A 27,252-nucleotide genomic window follows, 5' to 3' on the forward strand; every position below is an offset into this window, starting at 1 on the left:
CCCAATTATAATTTTTTTCCAATTAAGGAGCAAATTAGCATGGCCAATCCACCTAACCTGCACATCATTGGGTTGTGGGGATGAAACCCACACAGACACGGGGAGAATGTGCAAACTCCACACGAACAGTGACCCAGGGCCGGGATTCGAACTCGCGTCCTCAGCGCCGTAATCCCAGGGCTAACCACTGTGCCATGTGCCGCCCTACGAACTTGCTTTACAATATGATAAAAGAAGAACACAGACTCACTCAACCTTCAGAATTCCTGATCCAAATAATGGTCAACATATTAATCTGTAAAATTTTTGCCGTTAAATCTAACTTTATATTGCGATGATTTTTGATCAGGCTATTTTGTCAAGATTTACGAATAATTCTCACTAAATAGTGTTGCGCCAACTGTCATAATTGTAAGGGTTGTACGACTCTGTTCTATCTCATTTAATAAAAGATGAATATTAGTCAACTAAGTCTGGGTAATGTCAGAGGCTATGGATTATAGGACTGTGCAGACAACAGCACAGAGATATGTCGATCATATAGTTTCGCATTTGAAGTCAGTGCCTAATTTAAGTTTAGCTTCTTCAGCCTAGTTCTCCGGCTCGATGCAAAGAAGGAGAAATAAATTTCTCTGTTTCTTCTGAGCTCTGTGCATAATTGAAACTGTTCATGACAGTTTGGCCAGATAAGCCTTGTCAATTCCCTTGCACTGAATTCCACTCCAACTTCCCATTCATTCCCATTTTCTAGATTCCCACAGCATCATTCTCATCTGCTTGTTCCAGGTAGCAACCCGCCACTGATCAGTATCACCCCCATTCACTCTGGCCGACACCATCCCATTTTTACTGGTTTCAACTGCTTCTGTTATTTAGACTCCCACTATTATCTCCATTCACTTCTGCTCAATTATGAGCTTGTGCTTCTGAATTACAAAACAAAAGTCCAAAGGAAGGTACAGCGAAAGAGACTGCCTGTGATAAACCTTTCAGAGTACGGGCGCCATTCAACTGAAACATTTCAAAGGGTCATTCTGGGCGCGATTGGTGGAGTGTTTCTCGACGGCCAGATTGGCGAGATCGCGGCCCATATTCAACGGCACTTAGTACCGAAAATGAACCCCTACGAACTTCTCGCCGTTACTTGCTGCCTCACTCGCCAGTCTCGCGCCGCAGCCTCTCGCCGCTAACAAGGGGCAGCTGCTTTTAAAGGCACCACTCATTCCCAGTCAACACACAAGCATAGCATTGCGTAGACCTGCTCCTCACTTTGGGCAGGGTCAGCAGTGCCACCTTGGAGATAGTGGCAGCGGCTGTCAGCATGACCAGGAGGACTGTCGTCTAATGTCGGAAGAAGGCCAATAATCTCCATCGAGCTGCAAGGGTAAGGTACCACCTCTCTCCTGGCAGCAGTTTCGCCTGCCACCCTTCATAATCCCCAACCCTCCCTACGCCCCACAGATCACTGGTGACACCTCGCCCTCGCCCCATACCAATCATTGTGCTTGTTCCTCAGAACCCTCTGGTACCCACCAGCACAACCCCTTCATGTCCAGCTGCAGTGCCCGGACATGCCACCTGCGATGGACTCACCAACCCATCAAGCATGTGGCTCATAACACCCTTCCTGTCCTCGCAGGAGAAGATAGCCCATAAAGAGCGTGGAAGATCAACTACGTAACATTCCACATATCACACTAACCAGCAAACAACAAGGAAACGTCACCGTTCCATATTGCTCCCAATACAAAGCTATATCAGCTACTTTTCACAAAAAAAAACAAACACACGGTATCACCGCTCACAGGTTCCTCAACAGAAACGGAGGGTAAGCCTGAGAATGTGTTATCATGTCCAGAACTTTGCCACAGAAATGGTCTGTCCAGCAATGTGTTACATGTTCCACGTATCAGCGCCATTCACCGTCCAGGAGACACGGCCGTGCAGGCCCCTCCCACACGGCCCAATCACACTGGAACCAAATCCTGCCGTCCACATAGTCACTGGCGCTCAAGGTGCAGTTGAACATCCTTGACTTCCTATTTGATATCCAAAAAAAAAAACAAATGTAAGAACATCCTTGACTTCCAGCGTGTTTAACCCACAGTAACCTGCCAGTTACAAGCAGCACTCACACCAGCAACAGATGCATTAGCAATCTACAAAGGCATTTCTTCAACAGCGTGATCAAGTGGTCCATTTGGAACAATATTGCGCACCAGGTCACGGGCGTGGGTTTCGCCCCCACAGCCAAAGATGTGCACGGGAGTGGAGGTCAGTCATATTGGACACAGAGGGAACGCACGGCTCTCACAGTCAATGTTGTGAGCAATCAGCACGCACCTCACTTCACTTGTCCTCGCTCTACGTGCAAATCACTTCAGTCATGCCAGTAGGGAAAAAAACTGCGCGGACGTAAATCAGCGAAATGTGGCGACCCTGCACGTGGGCAACGATCAACAAAATGTCTGGTGGGCCCACTCAAAACCCAGGTGAAGCGAGGGCCGCAGGTTGCTCATCACTGACCATGCGATCTGTCACAGGGAGCCATCACGGTTCAGTGATCAGATTAACATTAGAATTCCTATTAGGACGCCACCTATAGGAGTTAGAAGGAAGCATCACAGCTCAGTACCACACTGAGAAAGGATATTTTTTTTAAATTGTAATTTGGAAACCTTTCCACAACATTGCTGCATGTACCAGCTTTATTATATTGAATTTTAAACATTTTTTTCCCCACCGCTGCGGGATGTAATCACCGGATTCTGTCACACGTTACAGAACTGTGAGATTTATGAACACTTTATATTGGGTCTCAGACCTCATTAAATAACCACTTCCACGTCCTGGAAAGTTTGGCAGAAATTCAGTGATTTGTACTTTATTAAGGTGACAAGCTAGAATTGATGGCCAGTCAACAAGATAGATAGGTGAACGGAGGCTATCACATAGATCCCTCTCCTGGTCCTTTACAACAGCGTGAAGAAATCAGAAAATGGACTCGTCATCAGTGTGCCAGAGAAAATGAAACAAACATCAGGAAAGCTCAATGATACACACACACATATATATAAATTACATTTATATATTATATACCCAAGATAAACCAAATCGCCACAGTTTTCTTCAACAAAAGAATTGCAATGGGTTCCTGAAGAGATCATGAAGTGGTCCAATAAATTGCTGATTCTTACAATAGGCTTTGTGGTAATGAAGTTGTCGGAGGAAATTGTCTCCTGTGTTACCAAAAGACACAATTTCCCCCCCCAATCACTTGAACAATAGAGGCATTTTATTGCTGGCCCCATTTTATTTCTTCACTGATGCCTTGCACTCCAACCCCCTAACGTTCCAAATGGGTACTTATCACGAGAAAAGCTTTTTATCGCAGGATAGTCATAACATTTACTTAACACACTGAGGCGCAACACTTTATATCGTGCTTCAAAATATGACCACAGCAAATGAGCAGTAATGAGCCAATTACAAACAGTTCCGAACACATTAACCGAGGTACCACCTGCAGACCAGCAAGAGTGGCCAACCCCAGCACGGTCACAGGCCTCAGCACAGTAATGGATATGATCCTCAACGCCACAACAGACACAATCCAAAACAGAGCTCGAGACATCAACACCAGCACAGTAACAGATATTGGGAGATGGTGGCACAGTGGTGTTATCACTCCAAGAGTAATGTGGAGGCCCAGGCTAATGCTCTGGGGACACGGGTTCAAATCCCACCATGACAGCTGGTGGAATTATGAATATAATAAACCTGGAATATGAATCTAATCTCTGTAATGGTGACCGGGAAACTATCACCATTTGTTGTAAAAACAATTGTCCATTAGGGAAGGAAATCTGTAAATCTACCTCACCTGATAGACACTTAACAGCCAAGGGCAATTCGATCTGGGCAACAAATGCTGTCACCGGCAAGATGACAGATGCAAACTATAGCAAAGCAGCACGCGAGCACAGGAGACACCAGCTTCACACTGTGCCGTATACTGTCAGAGATTGGCCAATCCGAAGTAAAATCCACTGTCTCTAACACAATACCAGACGCCATCTTAAGAAGAGTGAAAGGGAGCATAATGTGGTGCTCATGAATTGGGATGAACGCTTTGCACCAGAATAGTTGTCACATTGCTTCAAGAGTTTGGTTGCTTTGTAAGGCGACATAATAAAAGGGTTTGGTAGAGGGTGGGAGCAGAGAATTTAACAGGCTTACAACTGGCTTGTGTCTTGAAGACCATTTGCATCTCATTACTGCTCATTAAAACAGCTAGCCGCTGGTGTCCCGTCAGGTATTTTGTGCCAATGTGAAATTACATTGGCTTAAAACCCGATTGCTAAAGAGTGGCGTGCACAAGGTGGCCCTCAGTTCACAAGAAACTTTGGGGTGAGTGCAGCAAAGTATCTCTGCCATTGTGCTGAGCTATTCACCGCTCTACCGGCCCCTAATCTCCATCACCAAACCGAGCTGGTCTTCATGGACAGCATTGTGCTGCAGGACCCATGGACCCTCCTGTGTCACCGAGTCACTGTGCCCAAGTTGGTGGAGTACATAGAACAGTACAGCACAGAACAGGCCCTTCGGCCCTCGATGTTGTGCCGAGCTTTGTCCGAAACCAAGATCAAGCTATCCCACTCCCTGTCATTGTGGTGTGCTCCATGTGCCTATCCAATAACCGCTTGAAAGTTCCGAAAGCGTCCGACTCCACTATCACAGCAGGCAGTCCATTCCACACCCTAACCACTCTCTGAATAAAGAACCTACCTCGGACATCCCTCCTATATCTGATGGACATCAATTCAGTCGAGACGCTGAGTAGTAGTGAACCGATGCTTTAATAGACAAGTGTGCCAACCTGTAGCTCCTCCCGCACTGCAAGACTGTCCCAGATTGATGGGCTTTATACCACCTCAGAGGGGCGGAGCCACAGGCAGAGCCAACAGCAGCACCAATAACAACATTCCAACAGTACAACAGCAACAACCAATAATAGAACAGCAATAACGGTAAGTATATACAACAGTGGAGATAATGATAGTACTAGAACAGTAGAACAATAGTGAACATATAAACAACAGCCTTACGTAGCCATTCGTGGCTCACCACATTCACCCCCCGTTAAGAAAAAAGTCCGGCAGGGGTGAAGCGGACTCACAAGTTCAGTCTCACAGGAGGATGAATTGTTTGCTGCAAACGCCTCAATAGTGAACATATATACAACAGCCGTACGTAGCCATACATGGCTCACCACATTATCTCCCACCCTGAACCTTTTAGAACAAAGAACAAAGAAAAGTACAGCACAGGAACAGGCCCTTCGTCCCTCCAAGCCTGCGCCGACCATGCTGCCCGTCTAAACTAAAATCTTCAACACTTCCTGGGTCCGTATCCCTCTATTCCGATCCTATTCATGTATTTGTCAAGATGCCCCTTAAATGTCACTATCGTCCCTGCTTCCACCACCTCCTCCGGCAGCGTGTTCCAGGCACCCACTACCCTCTGTGTAAAACACTTGCCTCGTACATCTCCTCTAAATCTTGCCCCTCGCACCTTAAACCTATGCCCCCTAGTAATTGACCCCTCTACCCTGGGAAAAAGCCTCTGACTATCCACTCTGTCAATGCCCCTCATAATTTTGTAGACCTCTATCTGGTCGCCCCTCAACCTCCGTCGTTCCAGTGAGAACAAACAGAGTTTATTCAACCGCTCCTCATAGCTAATGCCCTCCATACCAGGCAACATCCTGGTAAATCTCTTCTGCACCCTCTCTAAAGCCTCATATCCTTCTGGTAGTGTGGCGACCAGAATTGAATACTATACTCCAAGTGTGGCCTAACTAAGGTTCTATACAGCTGCAATATGCCACTTCTTATACTCAATGCCCTGGTCAATGAAGGCAAGCATGCCATATGCCTTCTTGACTACCTTCTCCACCTGTGTTTCCCCTTTCAGTAACCTGTGGACCTGTACACCTAGATCTCTCTGACTTTCATTACTCTTCAGGGTTCTACCATTCACTGTACATTCCCTACCTGCATTTAACCTTCCAAAATGCATTACCTCACATTTGTCCAGATTAAACTCCATCTCCCATCTCTCTGTCCAAGTCTCCAAACAATCTAAATCCTGCTGTATCCTCTGACAATCCTCATCGCTATCCACAATTCCACCAAACTTTGTGTCATCTGCAAACTTACTAATCAGACCAGTTACATTTTCCTCTAGATCATTTATATATACCACGAACAGCAAAGGTCCCAGCACTGATCCCTGCGGAACACCACTAGTCACAAACCTCCAATTAGAAAAGCACCCTTCCATTGCTACTTTCTGCCCCCTATGACCTAGCCAGTTCTGTATCCACCTTGCCAGCTCACCATTGATCCCGTGTGACTTCACCTTTTGTACCAGTCTACCATGAAGGACCTTGTCAAAGGCCTTACTGAAGTCCATATAGACAACATCCACTGCCCTACCTGCATCAATCATTTTTTTAACCTCTTCGAAAAACTCTATCAAGTCAGTGAGACATGACTTCCCCTTCACAAAACCATGCTGCCTCTCACTAATACGTCCATTTGTTTCCAAATGGGAGTAGATCCTGTCTCGAAGAATTGTCTCCAGTAATTTCCCTACCACTGACGTAAGGCTCACTGGCCTGTAGTTCCCTGGATTATCCTTGCCACCCTTCTTAAACAAAGGAACAACATTGGCTATTCTCCAGTCCTCCGGGACATCACCTGAAGACAGTGAGGATCCAAAGATTTCCGTCAAGGCCTCAGCAATTTCCTCTCTCGCCTCCTTCAATATTCTGGGGTAGATCCCATCAGGCCCTGGGGACTTATCTGCCTTAATATTTTTCAAGACGCCCAACACCTCGTCTTTTTGGATCTCAATGTGACCCAGGATATCTACACACCCTTCTCCAGACTCAACATCCACCAATTCCTTCTCTTTGGTGAATACTGATGCAAAGTATTCATTTAGTACCTTGCCCATTTCCTCTGGCTCCACACATAGATTCCCTCCCCTGTCCTTCAGTGGGCCAACCCTTTCCCTGGCTACCCTCTTGCTTTTTATGTATGTGTATAAAGCCTTGGGATTTTCCTTAACCCTATTTGCCAATGACTTTTCATGACCCCTTTTAGCCCTCCTGACTCCTTGCTTAAGTTTCTTCCGACGTTCCTTATATTCCACACAGCCTTCGTCTGTTCCCAGCCTTCTAGCCCTGACAAATGCCTCTTTTCTCTTTTTGACAAGGCTATAATACCTCTCGTTATCCAAGGTTCCCAAAATTTGCCGTATTTATCCTTCTTCCGCACAGGAACATGCTGCAGGAGTCCGGTTCCCCCGCTGACACGCCAGTGTTTATCTGGGCAGGACTGTGCTGAAGGACACATGCTGCCACCACAACAGAGATCCAAATTTCGACCAGGGGTGTGGTACGAGTGATATCAGAGGACACTGGACTGGTATTTAAAGATGGCACCTGGACCTTCGAAGCCACCAGATGACGGCGGACAGACAAATCAGCTGCCAGCCCGCCAGGAAATCCAGGGGGGAACTCACCCGTGTACAATTAATGAGGTACCAAGGGCAGAATCTGGTGCGGGATCGGCGCCACTTGAGTCGCCTACCACTGCACTTAATCTCATAAATGGAGAATTCCACCCATTATTTGATACTGGGGTGACACAGACTACTAATTTTCCAAGGTAATGTCAAACATCAGGGAGTTTTCAGAAAACCTACAAACTCCGCTAAAAACTCAAATGTAGCTTTCTTAGTCACTACAAAAAAAATGTAACCATCGCCCCTGACATTCAATGGCATTACCATTGCTGAATCCCCCACTGTTAACATCCTGGGAGTTCCTAATAATGAGAAACGGAACTGGACTATCCATATTAATACTGTGGCTACAAGAACAGATCAGAGGCTAAGAGTCCTGTAGCGAGTAACTCACCTGCTGACTCCCCAAAGTCTGTCATCATTTAAGGCACAAGTCAGGAGTGTGATGGAAGGGCAGCACGGTGGCCTAGTGGTTAGCACAACCGCCTCACGGCGCTGAGGTCCCAGGTTCGATCCCGGCTCTGGGTCACTGTCCGTGTGGAGTTTGCACATTCTCCCCGTGTCTGCGTGGGTTTCACCCCCACAACCCAAAAAAAAATGTGCAGAGTAGGTGGATTGGCCACGCTAAATTGCCCCTTAATTGGAAAAAATAATTGGGTACTCTAAATTTATAAAAAAAAAAAAAAGGAGTGTGATGGAATACTCTCCACTTGCCTGGGTGAATGCAGCTCCAACAACGCACAAGAAACTTGATGCCATCCTAGACAAAGCAGCCCACTTGACCAGCACTCTATTCACAAACACACATAGTGGCAGCAGTTTGCATGCACCATTTACAAAATGCACAGCAGGAACTTGCCAAGGGTCCTTCAGCCGCACCTACCAACCCACAGCTGCTACCATCTCGAAAGACAAGGGCAGCAGATATCTGGCAACACCACCCCCTGGAAGTTCCCCTCTGGGCCACTCACCATCCTGACTTAGAAATATATCGGCGTTCCTTCACTGTCGCTGGGTGAAAATCCTGGAATTCTCTGTGCACTGACATCATCACCTTCTCAAACGCAATTCGTTATGGCCAACAAATGTTGGTATAGCCAGTGGTACCCACATCCCACGAATGAGTTAAAAAAAGCGAAATGAGATGACCTTATTTAAAATGGTAAATATAGGGCCACCCTAATGGCTCAATTGATATGCAGCTCAGGAAAACAGAGAGAATGTCCAAGGGTTTGACCCTTATTCTGTGCTGACAGAGCTGATCTCCTCTGGGCTTAATTTGGTTTGGTGAGTGCCTGGGGCATGTGGAATGCCATCAACAAGATTAACGATTCTACTGGCCAGGCGAGCAACACATTCTGCAACTGTGAACTTTATGCTTACCCGAACAGAGTGGATATTTTCTCTCCCAATAGAGTTACAGAATCACAGATTCTTTACAGTGCTGAAGAAGGCCATTCAGCCCACTGAGTCTGCACTGATTCTCTGAAAGAGTAGTCTCTACCGAGTCCCACTCCCCTGCCTTATTCCCATAACCTTGCACATTCTTTCTTTTCAGATAGCACTTCCTTTTCAATGCCTCGATCGAACCTGCCTCCACCACCCTCTCAGCAAGTGTGTCTCCAACCACCCTCAGGGTGACAATATTTTTCCTCGCATCACTTCCAGTCTTTTTATCCATTTGTTTGAATCTGTGCACTCAAGCTATTGATATTCTCTTGAGAGGGAACGCACTGGTAACCTCCTGCTACGTGTTCAGCTATCCACTGGCATGCAGGGCTACATATATGTCAGTGAGGAGCTACCCAATGACAGGTCTATGCGTTCAATTCCATCAGTGATCAAGGCTATGGAAGCACATTGGTTGATCTTAGGAGTGGGACTTGAATTCGCAACTCCTGACTCCGTAGCCAGAGTTTTATTACCCGAGTCACCATTGACAGCTTGCAAATAGTGTGGGCCGGCCTAGTTCACCCCTATCTGAAGACTTGGCTTGTCACAGAGAGTACTGGGGACATGGAATGCACTGCCTGTGGAAGTAGTTGAGTCTGAAACATTAGGGGCCTTCAAGCGGTATTGGATACGTACATGGATTACAGTAGAATGATGGGGTGTAGATTAATTTGTTTTTAATCAAGGACAAAAGTTCGGCACAACATCATGGGCCAAAGGGCCTGTTCTGTGCTGTATTTTCTATGTTGTATGTTATGGTGGGCTAACTTTGTTTTGAGCATCACTGCCAATGCCATATTGGAGGCATTTTGACTCCAACAATGCCCTCCAAGAAGGATCGTCACAAGGTGGTTGTTAGGCATATGCCTAACCTGTTCCAGTAAGAGGTTATCAGTTGAAAATCAAGTGCTTGAAACACGGCTGATTGCTTAGACCATAAGGCCATAAGATATAGGAGCAGAATTAGGCCATTCCGCCCATCGAGTCAGCTCCGTCATTCGATCAAGGCTGATATGCTTCTCATCCCCATTCTCCTGCCTTCACCCTGTAACCCCTGATCCCATTATTTTTTTTAAAATTTAGAGTACCCAATTCATTTTTTCCAATTAAGGAGCAATTTAACATGGCCAACCCACCTACCCTGCACATCTTTGGGTTGTGGGAGCGAAACCCACGCAAACACGGGAAGAATGGGCAAACTCCACACAGTCAGTGACCCAGAGACGGGATTCGAACCTGGGACCTCGGCGCTGTGAGGCAACAGGGCTAACCCACTGTGCCACCGTGCTGCCCCCCTGATCCCATTATTAATCAGGAACGTATGTATCTGTGTCTTAGGGCGGCACGGTACCACAGTGGTTTGCATTATTGCTTCACAGCGCCAGGGTCCCAGGTTCGATTCCCGACTTGGGTCACTGTCTGCGTGGAGCCTGCACGTTCTCCCCATGTCTGCGTGGGTTTCCTCCGGATGCTGCGGTTTCCTCCCACAAGTCCTGAAAGACGTGCTTGTTCGGTGAATTTGACATTCTGAATTCTCCCTCTGTGTACCCGAACAGGCGCCGGAATGTGGCGACTAGAAGCTTTTCACAGTAACTTCATTGCAGTGTTAATGTAAGCCTACTTGTGACAATAATAAAGATTATTATTATTATTATTATTAAAGACGGTCAGCCTTCTGTGGCAATGAGTTCCACAGATTCACCATCACCTGACTGAAGAAATTCCTCCCTATCTCTGTTTTAAAGGATCGTCCCTACAGTCTGAGGCAGTGCCCTCTGGTTCTAGTCTCTTGCTCTTCATTTGCCCAGGTGGACTGAAGCCAAACCTTTTGCACCAACTGAGATTAACTAACTCATCAGAAAGCAGCAATCAAAGCTATCTCATTCTTGTCCTGTATGGCTGTTCGCTCAACCATGTAGAGCCTTTAATTACCAAGCCATCATTATAGCCCTGGTGACATAGAACTTTTAAACATCATTAGCTTCTTCATTACTGAATTGCCTTGATAATTCATCGTCAGAAAATCATTTCTTCCCCCTCTGATATTACAAGAAAGGCAAGATATCATTACAGCATTACAGGGAGGAGAGTCACTCTTTTCATATCTCATGAATGCAAAAACATAAACTACAAACAGAAAGGCACAGTCTAAACATACATATATAGATACCCCAATAAAACACATTACTCACATCCATCCAATATAATGATGGCCACGTGCACATTCAAACAAAATCACAATGCACGACATCCCAGACTTGCCAACACATTGAGTCACATAAACACACCGCCATATACAATACGGCAATATAAATATGGCTACATATGGACACCACCATAAATGTGCAGCTTATTTTAAAATTTAGAGTACCCAATTCTTTTTTCCAATTAAGGGGCAATTTAGTGTGGCCAATCCACCTACCCTGCATATCTTTGGGTTGTGTGGGTGAGACCCACACAGACACCGGGAGAATGTGCAAACTCTGCACGGAGAGTGACCTGGGGCCGGGATTGAACCCGGGTCCTCGGCACTGTGAGGCAGCAGTGCTAACCACTGCACCATCATGCTGCCCTATCATAAATGTACAGCTGATACCCAAATGAGCGATATTCAAAACACCAACAAACACACACCCACACAAGAAGAACCCAAGACATTCATAATTATAAATACCACAAATAACTGACCTCAATTCCCACCCCATATCCTCTCCATTGCAAAGACTGCATAATTCCACCTCTGTAACATCACCGTCTTTGTTTCTGCCTCATACTGTTTGCTGTTGAAACAATGTATTTGCCACCTTCAATCCTCCTCCCTCCATAAATGTTGCAACATCCAGGACACATGGTTCAAAGAACAAAGAACAAAGAAAAGTACAGCACAGGAACAGGCCCTTCGGCCCTCCAAGCCCGTGCCGACCATGCTGCCTGACTAAACTACAATCTTTTACACTTCCTGGGTCCGTATTCCTGTATTCCCATCCTATTCATGTATTTATCGAGATGTCCCATAAATGTCATTATCGTCCCTGCTTCCACCACCTCCTCCGGCAGCGAGTTCCAGGCACCCACTACCCTCTGTGTAAAAAACTTGCCTCGTACATCTACTCTAAACCTTGTCCCTCGCACCTTAAACCTATGCCCCCCTAGTAACTGACCCCTCTACCCTGGGGAAAAGCCTCTGACGATCCACTCTATCTATGCCCCTCATAATTTTGTAGACCTCTATCAGGTCGCCCCTCAACCTCTGTCCTTCCAGTGAGATCAAACAGAGTTTATTCAACTGCTCCTCATAGCTAATGCCCTCCATACCAGGCAACATCCTGGTAAATCTCTTCTGCACCCTCTCTAAAGCCTCCACATCCTTCTGGTAGTGTGGCGATCAGAATTGAATACTATACTCCAGTGTGGCCTAACTAAGGTTCTATACAGCTGCAACATGACTTGCCAATTCTTATACTCAATGCCCCGGCCAATGAAGGCAAGCATGCCATATGCCTTCTTCACTACCTTCTCCACCTGTGTTGCCCCTTTCAGTGACCTGTGGATCTGTACACCTAGATCCCCCTGACTTTCAATACTCTTTAGGGTTCTATCATTCACTGTATATTCCCTGCCTGCATTAGACCTTCCAAAATGCATTACCTCACATTTGTCCGGATTAAACTCCATCTGCCATCTCTCCGCCCAAGTCTCCAAACAATCTAAATCCTGCTGTATCCTCTGACAGTCCTCATCGCTATCCGCAATTCCACCAACCTTTGTGTCGTCTGCAAACTTACTAATCAGGCCAGTTACATGTTCCTCCAAATCATTTATATATACTACGAACAGCAAAGGTCCCAACACTGATCCCTGCGGAACACCACTAGTCACAGACCTCCAATTAGAAAAGCACCCTTCATTGCTACTCTCTGCCTTCTATGACCTAGCCAGTTCTGTATCCACCTTGCCAGCTCACCCCTGATCCCCTGTGACTTCACCTTTTGTACCAGTCTACCATGAGGGACCTTGTCAAAGGCCTTACTGAAGTCCATATAGACAACATCCACTGCCCTACCTGCATCAATCATCTTTGTGACCTCTTCCAAAAACTCTATCAAGTTAGTGAGACACGACCTCCCCTTCACAAAACCATGCTGCCTCTCACTAATATGTCCAGTTGCTTCCAAATTGGAGTAGATCCTGTCTCGAAGAATTGTCTCCAGTAATTTCCCTACCACTGACGTAAGGCTCACCGGCCTGTAGTTCCCTGGATTATCCTTGCTACCCTTCTTAAACAAAGGAACAACATTGGCTATTCTCCAGTCCTCTGGGACATCACTTGACGACAGTGAGGATCCAAACATTTTTGTCAAGGCCTCAGTAATTTCCTCTCTTGCCTCCTTCAGTATTCTGGGGTAGATCCCATCAGGCCCTGGGGACTTATCTACCTTAATATTTTTCAAGACGCCCAACACCTCGTCTTTGTGGATCTCAATGTGACCCAGGCTATCTACACACCCTTCTCCAGACTCAACATCCACCAATTCCTTCTCTTTGGTGAATACTGATGCAAAGTATTAATTTAGTACCTCGCCCATTTCCTCTGGCTCCACACATAGATTCCCTTGCCTGTCCTTCAGTGGACCAACCCTTTCCCTGGCTACCCTCTTGCTTTTTATGTATGTGTAAAAAGCCTTGGGATTTTCCTTAACTTTGCCAATGACTTTTCGTGACCCGTTCTAGCCCTCCTGACTCCTTGCTTAAGTTCCTTCCTACTTTCCTTATATTCCACACAGGCTTCGTCTGTTCCCAGCCTTCTAGCCCTGACAAATGCCTCCTTTTTCTTTTTAACGAGGCCTACAATATCTCTCGTTATCCAAGGTTCCCGAAATTTGCCATATTTATCCTTCTTCCTCACAGAAACATGCCGGTCCTGAATTCCTTTCAACTGACACTTGAAAGTCTCCCACATGTCAGATGTTGATTTACCCTCAAATATCCACCCCCAATCTAGGTTCTTCAGTTCCCGCCTAATATAGTTATAATTAGCCTTCTCCCAATTTAGCATATTCACCCTAGGACCACTCTTATCCTTGTCCACCAACACTTTAAAACTTAATGAATTGTGGTCACTATTCCTGAAATGCTCCCCTACTGAAACTTCTACCACCTGGCCGGGTTCATTCCCCAATACCAGGTCCAGTACTGCCCCTTCCCTAGTTGGACTGTCTACATATTGTTTTAAGAAGCCCTCCTGAATGCTCCTTACAAACTCTGCCCTGTCTAAGCCCCTAGCACTAAGTGAGTCCCAGTCAATACTGGGGAAGTTGAAGTCTCCCATCACAACAACCCTGTTTTTACTCTTTTCCAAAATCTGTCTACCCAGCTGCTCCTCTATCTCCCACTGGCTGTTGGGAGGCCTGTAGTAAACCCCCAACATTATTCCTGATCTCTACCCATATAAGTGAGGTGCCCTCTGAGGTGTCCTCCCGTAGTATAGCTGTGATATTCTCCCTAACCAGTAGCGCAACTCTGCCACCCCTTTTACATCCCCCTCTATCCCGCCTGAAACATCTAAACCCTGGAACTTTTAGCTGCCAATCCTGTCCTTCCCTCAACCAGGTCTCTGTGATGGCAACAACATCATAGTTCCAAGGACTAATCCAAGCTCTAAATTCATCTCATAGTTCCAAGTACTACTCTGCACGATCATACCCATCCATCTCCCTGCTGGTTGCATTCCTTCATAATTCCCCCGAACACCTACAATTCTCATTCGCTTTCTTCGTGACTTAACACCTCCCTATCTCTGGAACCATCTCTAGCCCTACAACCACCCTTTTTTTCTGAGTATCTCGCTGTGAAATGCTTTGGGACATTTTGCTGCCATCTGTAGACTGAACAATACGCTGTGGATGCTGGGAAGGTGAAAGAAAAATGGAAAAGTCTGGGAATGCTGAGCAAGTCAGACAGCCTCTGTGGTGAGGAAAATGAGCTAACGTTTGGGGTTCTGATAAGAGGCCATTTACAGAGGGCGGCACGGTGGTACAGCAGTTAGCACTGCTGTCTCACTGTGCCGGGGGCTCGAGTACAATTCCAGTCTTGAGTCACCGTATGTGTGGAGTTTACACGTTCTCCCGTGTGTCTCAATGGATTTCCTCCAGGTCACCGGTTTCCTCCCACAGTCCATGATGTGCAGGTTAGGTGGATTAGACATGCTAAATTGCCCCATAGTGTGCAAAAAGGTTAGGTGTGGTTACTGGGATAGGATGGGGGCATGGGCCTAGTTAGTGTCCTCTTTCCGACGGTCAGTGCAGACTCGATAGGCCACTGTCTGTGTGGAGTCGACAGGTTCTCCCCGTGTCTGCGTAGGTGGAGGCGTAAGCTTAAGTAGGGTGCTCTTTCCGGTGCAGACTTGATGGGCCAAATGGCCTCCTTCTGCACTGTAAATTCTATGATCCATGATCCATGAACCACTTTGAAACATTCTGAGGACAGGCATGGAAAATGCAGTATAAACACATGGGTGGCACAGTGGTTACCACTGCCCCCAGCGGCAGGGACCTGGGTTTGACTCCGACCTTGAGTGACTGTCTCTGTGGGGTTTGTCTGTCCTCCCTGTGTCCGCATGGGTGCTCCGGTTTCCTCCCACAGTCCAAAGACGTGCAGGTTAGGTGGATTGGCCATGATAAATTGCCCTTAGTGACCAAAAAGGTTAGGAGGGGTTATTGGGTTACGGGGATAGGGTTGAAGTGAGAGCTTAAGATGGGCCGAATGGCCTCCTTCTGCCCTGCATGTTCTATGTCCTTTCAGACACTAACCGTTAACATGTAAATGTCAGACATGAGCCTCCAGCAAGGCTCCTCCCAACCCCAAAATAATTTGAAAAATTCATTCCGCACATCCCTTCTTCGAACTTTCCAGAAAAACTTGTTTTCAATCAGATGAAGGGAGCTGAAATATTCATCAATTTGCAGTGAGCTTCAAACCCTGGATTTCGATGGTAATCTTTGCAAACTTTCCAGCTGCAAGTCTAAAAGTCAGCCTGCTTCTCATAGCGCACATATTAAATGCAAGCAACCTTTCATCGCGATTGCAGCCATTTCTACGCACACATTGAGATCTATTGTCACCCTCTCCTGACCTGTGAAAATTAGTAATTCAGCTTGGTGACAGCAGCAAGTGCAAAATGTGACATCAAAGGCGCATAATAGGAGGCTCTTAGGCCCTACAAAGAAAACCCATTCATCAATGAACTTTGAAGAGATGCCAGCCTTTGACAGGGGTGTGATCCAGCGCTGCTCCGCGCAACTAAGATCCCTGCAGGAGCAGCATAGCCTGCCGTGAAGAGCTGTCCCAGCCCCAGGAAAGGAATTCCACAGTTCCCAGAGGAATGTCGACCCTTTGATGCTGATATGTCAACATGACCCCTTGGATGTATTCCTTATGTGAGGAAACGGCCATGTTATCCAAATCCATCCGATGCATTCACGGGTTTGCTGTTTCATGACAGGGGGCAATAGCTGGCCAAATTTATTTGTTTCTTATTTTTTTATTTTAGCGTACCCAATTCATTTTTTCCAATTAAGGGGCAATTTAGCATGGACGGGGCAGCATGTGGTGCAGTGGTTAGCACTGGGACTGCGGCGCCGAGGATCTGGGCTCGAATCCCAGCCCTGGGTCACTGTCCGTGTGGAGTTTGCACATTCTCCCCGTGTCTGCGTGGGTTTCACCCCCACAACCCAGAGATGAGCATGTTGGGTGGATTGGCCACGCTAAATTGCCCCTTAATTGGAATAAAAAGAATTGGGTACTCTAAATTTTACAAAAAATTTAGGGTGGCCAGTCCACCTACCCTGCACATCTTTGGGCTGTGGGGGCGAAACCCACGCAAACACGGGAAGAATGTGCAAACTCCACACGGACACTGATACGGAGCCGGGATCGAACCTGGGACCTCGGCGCCGTGAGGCAGCAGTCCTAACCACTGCCCCACTGTGCTGCCTCTTTAGCCAAATTTGAACCCAGAGTGGTCAAGCTCTGGCGCCGAGAAAACACTGCTCACTCGCTCTCTGAAGAATCTGGGGACAGCCGCTGCAGTTTAGCAAGACGAACTGTTGGTCTTAAGTGGATCTTTATGACATTTTACGTGTGACATTTAAAAATGAAGCCCAGCTCCTACGAGTAAGAGAGACGGAGGATGGCATCTTAACCCTTTCTTCAGCCCTTTGTGGGCCTACATAATGAGGTCGCCACTACCTGATGTAGAATTGCCCTTTCTACTTAAATCTAATGGTGTAATTCCTCAACGGCTAAATGCTGTAATCTCGCAGGATGTGACCAATTCTAATTTATAGCACGATGCAGCATTGAGACTCATTTAGTCTCGGGCAGATTTATAGCCTTTTCTCACCTATCTGGCTGTCTTCTTGTGACTTGTCCAAATGTGCAACATTACAATAATATGCGGAACAGTGAGACAACCCCACCAAACTCCATAAAAACAGTAAAATAACGAACAGAGCGCATTCCAACAGTGCGGCCGAGACTATTTGCCAGAGAATAGATTACCCATATCTGTGAGGATTACATGAGAGACAGCAGTTTGGGCCTTTGTGCTGCTTAAAGTGAAGCCTATTCTCTGCATCTGAATGGCAACATTTGAATATGAATAGACCCGCATTTTAGATTGGTGTCACAGCCCTAAAAACAGACGATTTCTCTTTCACTTGTTTGGGGGCTGGTCTAAACATTTTGCTTTCTGCCACCTTGTCCTCTTTTTTAAATTAGTTTTTTTCTAAAAAAAAAATAAACCAGATGCTCAGTGCCACTTGTAAGGAACAGACGCAGATATAGGCCGGCATTATACTTTCAAACGATGGATAGATTTCAACCCAAATGGCTTTAAAAACCCAACTGCAAATTGTACCACTTCAGGTCTTTTCAATGACAGTTTAAGCAGAAGGACACTTCTGAGTTGATAATTAGACCCGTTCCCCCCACAGCGTGGTTGCTTAGTGACTGGATTGTGAGAGAACAATATCAGAGACTGCTCTTATGACCTACAAGGACCACAGTTACTCCTGTAAGGACATTGAGATGATAAATGGCTTCCCAGGGACAAACTGAGAGAAACGTAATGAGGGCCTCTAAATGAGGAGAAAAAGGCTTCAAAGAGATAACAGTGGAAAGGATAAACGGCTTCTTGGAAGCGATCTCATTCGCGAAGCCTAATGAACTCGGGTCGCCATACTGCCCTTGCTGCGTTCTCAGCTGCGAAAGGCGGCTATTTCTCTCTTTACAGCTACAGTTTCGCTGCAAGCACAGATAAACCCAGACCCCTCTCAAATTCTGCCAGAATCAGTGCACAAAGCACGTGGCATGGGGCACAATACGTGCTTCCCCCCCCCCCCCCCCCCCCCCCCCCCCCCCGCCCCACCCCCCCCACCGCATGCTCCAACCCCCACCCGGCAAAATGGATGTTCCATGCCACGCCGAGTTATTGATGGTTTCCCAGAGATTAAAGCAACAGACACAACATATTTATTATATTCTGGTGAGCTGCTTTCCATTTACACTGAGCACCTCAGTGACCTACTGGGGCGATAAGATTGTAAAAGCACTTTAGGGGGTTTACACTCCCTGCATTTACTTTCTAATGCTATTTGCCCTTAGTGTGGACACAATTCACACTCGTCACCTTCTGCGTCCAAGTTCTGCTCTTTGTATTTGTACATCCAATCTTCAGTCCCTGATGATCTGAACCCCTGCATTTGAATGACTGAAAGTCGCGCCCTCGGTCCACCTGAACATTGTCATCTGTATTCACACATGTGACAATCCCATCACTTCTGTACAATGAGACCCTTTAAACATCCTTGTTTTGAAATATCTGTCTGACCTCCCCCCCCCCCCCCCACCTCCCCCCCCCCCACCTCCCCCCACCCTCCCCCCCCCCATCCCCCCATCCCCCCATCTTCCCCCCCCCCCCCCCCCCCTCATATTTGGAACCTACTCCGGCTCACAATCCTCTGAAGTACCTGCGTTTCTCGAATTCTGTCCACTTGGCCATCCCCAATTATAACTGCTCCCCCATTGGCGGCAATGCCTTCAGATACCTCGGCCCCAAGTACTGGGATTCCCTCCTTAAACCTACCCCATCCCTCTAACCTCACTTTCCTCCTTCAAGACACTCCTCAACATCCACCTCTTTGACCAAGGTTTTGGTTATGCGACCGAATATCACCGTATGTGACTCTGTGTCAGTGTTTAGTGATGCTCTTGTGAGGCGCTTTGGGATGTTTCGTTGTGTTAAAGACACAATGTAAATATGCTGTTGTTGGTGAATCTGATTGGTTGAAAATTAGTTGCGCCTCACCCCGCCCACCCGGTAGCTGATTTCAGAACAATTATAAAACGCAGGGTTGTGGGCAGAAGCCGACAACTTAGGCCTCACATTCTGCCTGGAAACCAGGCTCATCTCTCAGCATATCTGCTGCTCCCTACACTTCTGGGGCCTCTGTTCCCGGGCGATGAGATGTTGTCAGAGTTGGAATTCAGCGCTGTTTCCCTCCCTGCCGAACCAGTACTTCGGAAGGAGCAATCTGCTCGACAGTTTTGTCCCGCCCACCCTTTGCTCTAAGGATAAGACGGGCCTCCCTTGTCAATTGCCTGGGGAAGCGCATTCAAAAGCAGGAGCTCAGTGTGGGGTACAAAAACCAAGTCTCATCTCACTGTGGTACACTGTGTCGCAGCATTCCTGATAGTCGCCCAGCAGCCAAGCGCTGGCTGCGACAGCAATGCTCCAACACAACGTTGGCAGGGCAGGCATGTGTGGTGATTTTACTCAGATTGGTTTGAGACAAGGTAAAATAATCTCTGCCTTTTAAAAAACTATTACTGTGCACACAATCTGAAGCTAATCAGCAACTAAAAAGTGAAAGCTTGCATTTATATAACACTTCTCGCATCCTCCGAACACTTTGGATGTGCAGTGACTGATGTTTTCATGGAGCAAAGGAGGAGTCAGTTTGCATGCACAAACGCACGGACACGCACACACAGTCACGCACACACACTAAAGCACAGACACGCACAAACGCACACACATAGTCACGCACACACACAAACACACAGACACACACACACAGACACACACACACACACAAACAGACACGCACACACACACACACACACAGAGACACACACAGACACACACACAAACAAACACACACACAGACACACACAGACACGCACACACACACAAATAAACACACACACAAACACACAGACACACGCACACACAAAAACAGACACGCACACACACACAGACACATGCACACACACAGACATACACACACACACAGACACGCACACACAGACACACACAGACACGCACACACACACAGACACGCACACACACAAACACGTACACACATACAGACACGCACACACAAACACACACACATGCACAGGCACACAGACACATGCACAAACACGCACACACACCGGCACACGCACAGACACACACAAACATGCACACAAACACACAGACATGCACACAGACATGCACACACACACAAACACATAGACACACACACACAGATACGCACACCCACAGACACACACACACACACACAAACACACAGACACGAACACACACAGACACTCACAAACACACAGACATGCACACACACACACAGACACACACAGACATGCCCAAACACACAGACACGCACACACACACAGGCACACAGACACGCGCGCACACACAGGCACACAGGCACACACACACAGACATAGACACGCACACACATGCGCACACACACAGAGTTCACTATCACTTTCTCAATGGCAATTAGGGATGGGCAATAAATGCTGACCCAGCCAGCGCCGCACACACACATCCCTTGAATGAATTTCTTAAAACACGACAAGGTCACGCAAATCGCAAATGAGATGAATGACCATTTGATCAGTTTTAGTATTCTACAAGCACCAAACACCCCTGTGCTCACTGACACAAACTGACTCCAGACCTAGCTACGCCTCAAGTTTAAGGGTCTCTTCTCTATTTTTTGTCACCACTTGGCCTCACCCCTCCATGCCTCTGTCATCTCCTACGGCCCCACAACCCCTCGAGTCTTCTGCACTCATTGAATTCAGGCCTCTTTACACCCCCCCTCTTTACACCCCCCCTCTTTACACCCCCCCCCCCCCTCTCCCCCCCCCGATTGTAACAGCTCCACCATTGAGGGACGTGCTTTCAGCAGCCTGGACCCTCACCTCTGGGGTTCCCTCCCTACACCTCCCTGCCTCTCCACTTCTCCCTCTTCCTCTCAGATGCTCCTTAACACCTGTCTAAGCCTTTGACAATTTGCCCATGATATTTCCTTATGTGGTTCAGTGTCAAATTTTACTTCATAATGTTCCTGTCAAGCATCTTGGGATATCTTATTACATTTAAGATGCTATATGAATACAAGTTGTTGCTGTGATTGGGTGAGGGCCAAACATTGGCCCAAACACCAAGTACTCCTCGGTCTTCACATTGTATTTATATGTTTGCTTTGTTATGTAACAAGTTATAATGAAAATATTACTTGTGTTTATATATGGCTTTATCATATAGGAGTGTCTCAAGACACACACTTTGTAGTGCGGTCAAAATGCTGCAACGTAACCTTTTGGAGCATATCGAAAGGTAGAAGAGATTATCTAATGTCTTCACTGGAAACCAGGGTTACAATCTACTGGCTTTGTCACGCCCTCTCGCGAGATTTACAATGCTTACAGTCGTGGGATGAAAATGCCTTGCCTCGCTTCACCGTGGCGCCATTTAGCACTGGTTTCCACAAACATGTGCCAGGTGTAACGGCACTTGGTGGGGGGGGGGGCTCTCCAAGGCGACAAGACCCCGGCTGGCAGGGCTCTGGGCAAGGTGGTACCCTGCCACTCCCGATGCCACCTGGGCACCTTGTCACTACCGGCCTGTCACCCAGGCACCCTGGCAGTGCCAAGGTGCCCATGTGTCAGGTTGCCCATGCCAGGGATTAGGCCACGGGTGCCCTGCCCTTATGTGGTGGAGTTCAATGGGGCTCAGACACAGTAATTGGTAAGTTGAGGTGTTGGGAGGGGGTTGAGAGATTGGGGTGCCATTTGTAAATGGCGCCCCGATCTCTTCCTGCACCGAGCTTGTTAGTGCAGGAAATTAGTGTGGCCTCGGCGAGTGGCTCAGCATTTCCTGGAGATACCTGAGGGCATTAAAGAGTCAACCACATTGCTGTGGAACTGGAGTCACATGCAGGCCTGGCCAGGAAAGGACTGCCGATTTCATCCTTAAAGGACATTAGTGAACCAGCTGGGTTTTTAATGACAATCAACAATTATTTTCACGGTCACCATTAGAGTTTTAATTCCAGATTTTCACTGAAGTCAAATTTCACCATCTGCCATGATGGGATTCGAAGCCGGGTCCCCGGAGCTTTACTCTGGGTCTCTGCATTACTATGCAACAATACCACTCTGCCTCTGCCTCCTGTACACCTTCAGAGGACAGGGACATGGGTGATATGGGAACCAGCAGAACCGACAAATGGTAATGCTAAAAGAATTAGATTAGGGGCAGCAGGGTAGCATGGTGGTTAGCATAAATGCTTCACAGCTCCAGGGTCCCAGGTTCGATTCCCGGCTGGGTCACTGTCTGTGTGGAGTCTGCACGTCCTCCCCCTGTGTGCGTGGGTTTCCTCCGGGTGCTCCGGTTTCCTCCCACAGTCCAAAGATGTGCGGGTTAGGTGGATTGGCCATGCTAAATTGCCCGTAGTGTCCTAATAAAAGTAAGGTTAAGGGGGGGGGTTGTTGGGTTATGGGTATAGGGTGGATACGTGGGTTTGAGTAGGGTGATCATGGCTCGGCACAACATTGAGGGCCGAAGGGCCTGTTCTGTGCTGTACTGTTCTATGTTCTATGTAATGGAAAGAGTTTGCAAGAAATGGCCACAAGGGCTTAGTATATGTTCAAAATCCATTGGAAAGTGGTCCATTGCAAACTCAGAACACAAAGGAGATGGTGAAGACCGGTAGCACCACAAGAATACATGCAGCCCTGTGTGGAGACAGACAGAAGGACAGTGCGTCCTGCCAGTGATAAATCCTCCTTATTGAGTGATACAATCAATGGTCTTCATCAGACGAGTGTTCCAGAGGTCACGTTGTGATTTACAAACCTAGCCGACAGTTTCATCAAATTACACAAGTTGTGGATTGTCCAACCAATTCCAAGGGAATTAGATTACAAATAGGCTCAGAATACATAAGGCATTGTACAGACTGAGAGATGGGTTTTCGAGATAGTTATTTCATTCAAAGGACAAAATGCAACATGGCTTCCACAGGTCTGGAGTCAGCCCAGTGAGAAAACAAGTGTCATCTGAGTAAAGGTCTTCGCTTCACTTTGTAAACTTGAAGCACAACGTGTAGGTTCAGGAGCCACGACTGAACCACAATTGTCAGGGATCTGTTAGTCCATTATCGTGCCTTTCCCGGGCTAATAAACCAGGTCTGTTAGCTTCAATCAACACACAGTATCTTCCTGATCTAATAAAGGTTCGAGATTCAATCATTTTCAAAAATAAATTCCTTCTTTGCCGAAATTTGCCCAGATGTCATCATGAATTTTGAGTTATGCTCTGTCGATTAACTAGCTCTGCATGTCCCAGAGATTTTCCAAAGGCATCCCTCTATTGTTCACCCACAAAGCCCATCTCTCTCTCTCTCTCTCTCTCTCTCCCTCGGAATACCTCTCCGAGCCAGCATCTCAATTACATATTTATTTTCCCCATGGCTTCCCAGGGCAAGAGCCGACCTCTTTGGTCTTCTTTGGATATTGTTTAAGATGTTATCTCCAGAATGCTGAACATGATACAGTTCTTTGTGACCTTGTGATTAATTTATTAAACAGAAAGTGGTGGAATGGGGCAGTCTCATAGTGCAGCTTGCTTGCGTAGTAATGCATCCCTCCATGAAGCCCAAGGACCTTCTTGGCGTAGCCATAATCAATCAAAACGAGGCAGCTGGGTGCAGCATTGTTGAATAGCAGTCTGGATTCCCAAGAACGTGGGAAAATTGAAGGGTCCATCAAATTGTATTGTTCCTAAGCCGGGCTGTATTTTTCTAATCTGCCCCTCAGTGGCTGAGTTGAACGGGCTAGTCAGCGTGCTCCCAGACTTCCTGGCTGTACTCTGGGACTAGTCCATTATTGGATTGACAAATTAGTTCTTTTTTAATTTAAGGATCAGGTGAAATGCCAAGACCTATGGCTTAGTAAGCCAGTAGACTTTTAAAAAAAAAGAAGATATCCAAATGAAGAGGAGACATTATGCTAAGCTGTGAATGAGCTTTATCTGGCCTGCTCCTGGCTCTACCTTCATTCCCAGCTTGGGTCATGGTCAATACCTGCCCTCTCTGCAATGGTTAGAATGCAGCTTTATAAAATATGAGCAATCAGTTCAGCATGACTGGAGAGGATTGATCAAAAGTATCTTTAAACACCATATTGTGCTGGCAATCTAGAAAGAGTGGGGTCTTGTGGTGCGGTGGGTAGCGGCCCTGCCCCTGAGCCAGAAGCTTCAGGTTCAAATCCCAACCAAGGACTTGATGGCCAAGGAAGGTGGGTTCATTACGCAGCCAAACATACTGAGTGTCAACCTGCAGATCCTTCCAACACACCAATGGCTGGCGGTAAGAGCAGGAGCGACTCCAGGGAAGCTACGCTCAATGTGGCGTAGTGTCCAGTGACCTGTACGAGGAATAACCAACAATGGAAACAGATGCAAGTCTGCCTTAGTGCCAAGGAGCAACGCAGACAGTGGAGCAAACCCAACAATCCAATTCGAACTTCCAGCACACGGCTCACGAAAGCAGTAAGTAATCACCCAGTGATAATTTCTAACTAAATGATGGCCCACACCAGGTAGCCCTAGTATCTGAGCTAGTATGATTGCTAGCCAAATATTACAAGTCTCCTGTCATATGAAGTTCAACGTGGCCAGGCAGGTCCAAGGGAATTGAAATACTTAAGCTCTTACAAATAAATGCAGTTAGGTCAATTTGTTTCCACCAATATAACACAACAAATCCAATGAAGTAGTGGGCAAAGAGTGGTCAGTGCACTGGCCTGCTTCTTAATGGCTGACCCCTTCATTTCAGGTCAGGTTTAAATAATCAGCAGCTTGACTGGTTTCACTCCGCTCGGGTGTTGGTCTCTCAGTTAATTAGTTATATACTTTAGTGTCAGAGGAGGGTGATTTTGGGGGGGGGGGGGGCCGGGGCGGGTGGAGCTTTAATAGTGCCTGAGCTATTGTGATAACAATATAGTCCACATGAAATCAACAGCAGGCCCAAAGGCGATAGCAAAGCAAGTGCCAGATCCTCATTTCCCATTCCACATGATGGAACTCAAAAGTGCCAGAGCTCGCAATAGCCAGGGGCCACTCTCCAGAAATGAAGCCACTGTGATCACAAGCTTGCGACATTCCAACTTGGAAGCTACTTTCCTGGCTGCTCTGCAATGCATCCACTAAGAGAAAATCCTCTGGTACTGTTCATCTCTTGTAAGCTTTACTATGAGCTTTCTTAACTTCTTCTTTCAGATCACCTCGCTTCATCAGCCCCGAGAATCTGCTGGAGCTCACTCCCACTCCAAATCCTGGTTTTAAAAGTTTCTCTATAACCACTGACAATGCGTGGTTTCCCTCTGGTAACTCATATCCCCCCCCCCCCAAAAGTACACTTTCTATCTTTCTGTGCAAAAACAGTTGACCTCCTTCGCCAATTTCTCTCACGGCAGGGTGAGGACTTACCATAGGGAAAATTACAAACACAAGTGGTGCCCTATCAATCTCCTGGCAGCACATGGCAGCAAGCTCCTGGAGCTGCTTTGATCAGAGGCAAAACCTTCCCAATGGCCTGCAGGGGTGGTTATGTATATTTTGCTTCTATTACGGAGCGAGGATGAAATCCTATCAACTTTCGTGGCAAGTTGCGAATACTCTTCCCCTGATTAGAGAATTTCACTCCCATCAGGCCGATTCTGACATTTGCCTTATACTGGGTGCCATCACAGAATCATTACAGAGGGACGCCATTCAGCCCCTCGTTTCTGTGCACACTCACTGCAAGAGCACCTCCGGAGCAGGTCACTGGTGACCAACAGCAGCTTGCTGATCCTTGTGGGGGAGATTGGCATTATTGGCACCTTGCTGACGTTTTATTTTAGCCCCAGTCATTGCTGCAACCATCTGAATTCAAAGCGCACACTGCTGCTGGTGAAGAACTTATTGATACAAAATAAAAGCTCCCCCACTGGAATTGAACGAACACTTGAGAAAGAATGATAAACAAGAGTATCCACAAGGACGTGGGGTTGGAGTGGCATTCCTTCCACTCCACCAGGGAGCTAGCACCAGGAAAGGGACTTTCCTCATGTAACTACGATTCTATAATTATCTTATCAAAATGCAACCTGGTTTTGTCGGAGCTCTCCCGTCTCAGAAGAACATCAGATTCACTTACTTGCGACCTGCACCTTTGCCTTCCGGCTGACCAGTAGCCCTAAGCGGTTCTGGGCAGTGCAGTCATATTCACCCTCATCAGAGGAGCCGTCATCCCTTAGCTTCTGAAACTTTGTGATGTAGAGTGACCCATTGGCGAGCAGAGAGATGTGTTCACTATTCGACAACAGGACTCCATTCTTCCTCCATGACTTGCTGATGGGCTGCATTCCTTCCACTTGGCAGTGCAGTTTCAGAGGGTGAGCCTCCACTGCCACAACATCACTGGGTTCCAATGTGAAAGTCAGCTCTGAGGAATGGCCTAACTCTGAAAAAAAAGGAACAAAACACACAATAGCATCATCTTCTATATAATTTATTCCATGTTTAGTTGCAATTACAGTGCACATTAACCATAAATGCACTGAGCTTTTCTAAATTTCAGATTTAGAGCAAAGTTCACAATAATATTTACAATCCAGCATGACGTGACCATTAAGGGGTCTGTCTATATGGTCATAACATCAAGCCTTTTGGCCGCTATACAAACTTTAAATCCATGTTCACATCAATCTGGATGCATTTCAAGTTATTGGAACCAATTGCAACAGCCCTGCTGTCCCTCAGATAGAGTTCAATTACCTCAAACCATTATAGAGAGCAAACCA

The 27,252-nt window shown here is 46.9% G+C and overlaps 1 protein-coding gene across 1 annotated transcript in view; it reads right to left on the reverse strand.

Annotated features, from left to right (window-relative positions):
- Positions 1–27,252, reverse strand: part of igdcc3 (immunoglobulin superfamily, DCC subclass, member 3) — a 179,304-nt gene that overhangs the window by 141,944 nt on the left and 10,108 nt on the right. The window contains exon 2 of the mRNA XM_038813522.1: positions 26,607–26,912. Coding sequence (XP_038669450.1) covers positions 26,607–26,912 — 306 coding nt within the window. The remainder of the gene's footprint in view (positions 1–26,606; positions 26,913–27,252) is intronic.

This window comes from Scyliorhinus canicula, chromosome 12, assembly GCF_902713615.1.
Source record: "Scyliorhinus canicula chromosome 12, sScyCan1.1, whole genome shotgun sequence".
Lineage (NCBI taxonomy): Eukaryota > Metazoa > Chordata > Chondrichthyes > Carcharhiniformes > Scyliorhinidae > Scyliorhinus > Scyliorhinus canicula.